Raw genomic sequence first — 1,677 nt, forward strand, 5'->3', positions numbered from 1 at the left:
ATATCAATTTGAAATGGCGTGCTATAGATATGACCGATACTGTATATAACACTGCAGAAAAGTAGGGATACGAGCGTTATGCATAACACATGCGCATATACATATGTATGTATGTACATACATACATATATACAAGATTCAACACATATGGTTTTACATATAAAAGACGAGCATGTGGGAAAAATAAAAATTAATAATAATTGCTCAATTAAACTAGAATTCGCAATTGCTTTTAGAAATTTCAAGTTTAATTATGTACAACAGCCGTTTTTTAAACGAGATACATAAATGCATATGCACATACATATGTACGATTGCAATATATTTTTCAAATAAATCCAAAAATTTACAGCTGCCCTAAAGACATACACCCATATTTCTGAATGGACAAATTAACAAAAGCGAAATCGCATTTTTACCTTTGCACAAAGATACATACATACATACATGCATACTATACATACATACATATGTACATACGTATGCATCAGTGAACTTCTGACAAAACAACTTAGTGTTTCGTTTGAGTATTGTATGGGAACCCAACAATTTTATACTTAAGCTCGAAAATTAGTGATTTCGTTAAATGTCCACAACAGACAAGTTCTATGTAAAAACCTGCCATGAAAACACTAATCCAAAGTTTCTCAACGTTTAGAATATCGATAGGAACCGGCTTATCGCCAAAAAAAAAATTGAGAAGTGAAAGTGTTATGACTGTAAAAGAAGAAAATTTGAGCCACACACAACGCTGATCCTTTATGGGATCATAAATAAGTTTCAGTTGCTCCCGCCGTTTTACAGCGCCAAAAATGAAAAAGAAATAATATGACACCCTGAGTTAATAAGAACGAGACCGTGTTATCCTGGTAAAAGTCATAACCTCTATTGAAACACATTCAAAATTATTATTTTTTTCTTTTTTTTTTAATTTCGCTAACGACTTGTTCCGTTAGATATTTATAAATGCTTATTTAAAATCTGGCAGTGGACCAGTCCGAAATAAATTTGAAAAATTAGTACATATTGCATTTCTTTTGAAAATTGACATATAAACGTAAATAAAGCCTGTCATGTGTTCCATTTTTGATGGGACTCCATTAAACAAAAATCGGACCACCCCACCGNTTGTGTCTTCACTGATCATTACCGGCTGTACGACACAGGAAGAATGGAACGCTGAAAGTATGGAAAGAAAGACAATTACAAATAAGTTAAGTATGTACATATATATCATTTCAGTCAGTGCAAGTTTACCGAAAAATCGTTTCTGCTCCACCTGCTGCCGGAAGAGGTTCAACGAGGGCACTGGATGTGTACTATAGTTCAGCCTCTGCAGGACATCACTAAAAATACCATGGTAATACTGGAACAGCACATCCTGTTTATGTAGTCGTAGTGGCTCCTGCAGTGAGGTGTTGAAAAGGTGATGCAGATCCAGCGTCGGTGAGCCCCAGAAAGTGTATTGAAAGTCGATGAGAAGCACATCGACGGGCTCGCTTGTCCTAGGATCATATTTGAACATGACATTGTTGACCCAGAGGTCGCCATGCGCCAATACATTAATATGTCCCGCAGTTGGCGCAAAACAGCGTTTACCAATTTCCATATAGTGCGGCGCTAGCGCGTTCAATTTATGGCCGTAGTACGCACGGTCGGGCATATTCTTCAGAATGT

The 1,677-nt window shown here is 36.4% G+C and overlaps 1 protein-coding gene across 1 annotated transcript; it reads right to left on the reverse strand.

Moving 5' to 3' along the window:
- Nucleotides 1–1,125: 1,125 nt before the first annotated feature.
- On the reverse strand, nucleotides 1,126–1,663 carry LOC108356407 (uncharacterized; the record flags this gene model as incomplete). Its single annotated transcript, XM_017607518.1, has 2 exons — nucleotides 1,258–1,663; nucleotides 1,126–1,179 (listed from the first exon to the last, which is right to left on the reverse strand). Coding segments are annotated over exons 1-2 (460 nt in total), but the record flags the coding sequence as incomplete, so codon positions are not given.
- Nucleotides 1,664–1,677: the final 14 nt, after the last annotated feature.

The sequence above is a fragment of the Rhagoletis zephyria genome, unplaced genomic scaffold (assembly GCF_001687245.7).
Source record: "Rhagoletis zephyria isolate East Lansing unplaced genomic scaffold, Rhagoletis_zephyria_1.1 Rzeph_scaffold_58738, whole genome shotgun sequence".
Classification (NCBI taxonomy): Eukaryota; Metazoa; Arthropoda; class Insecta; order Diptera; family Tephritidae; genus Rhagoletis; species Rhagoletis zephyria.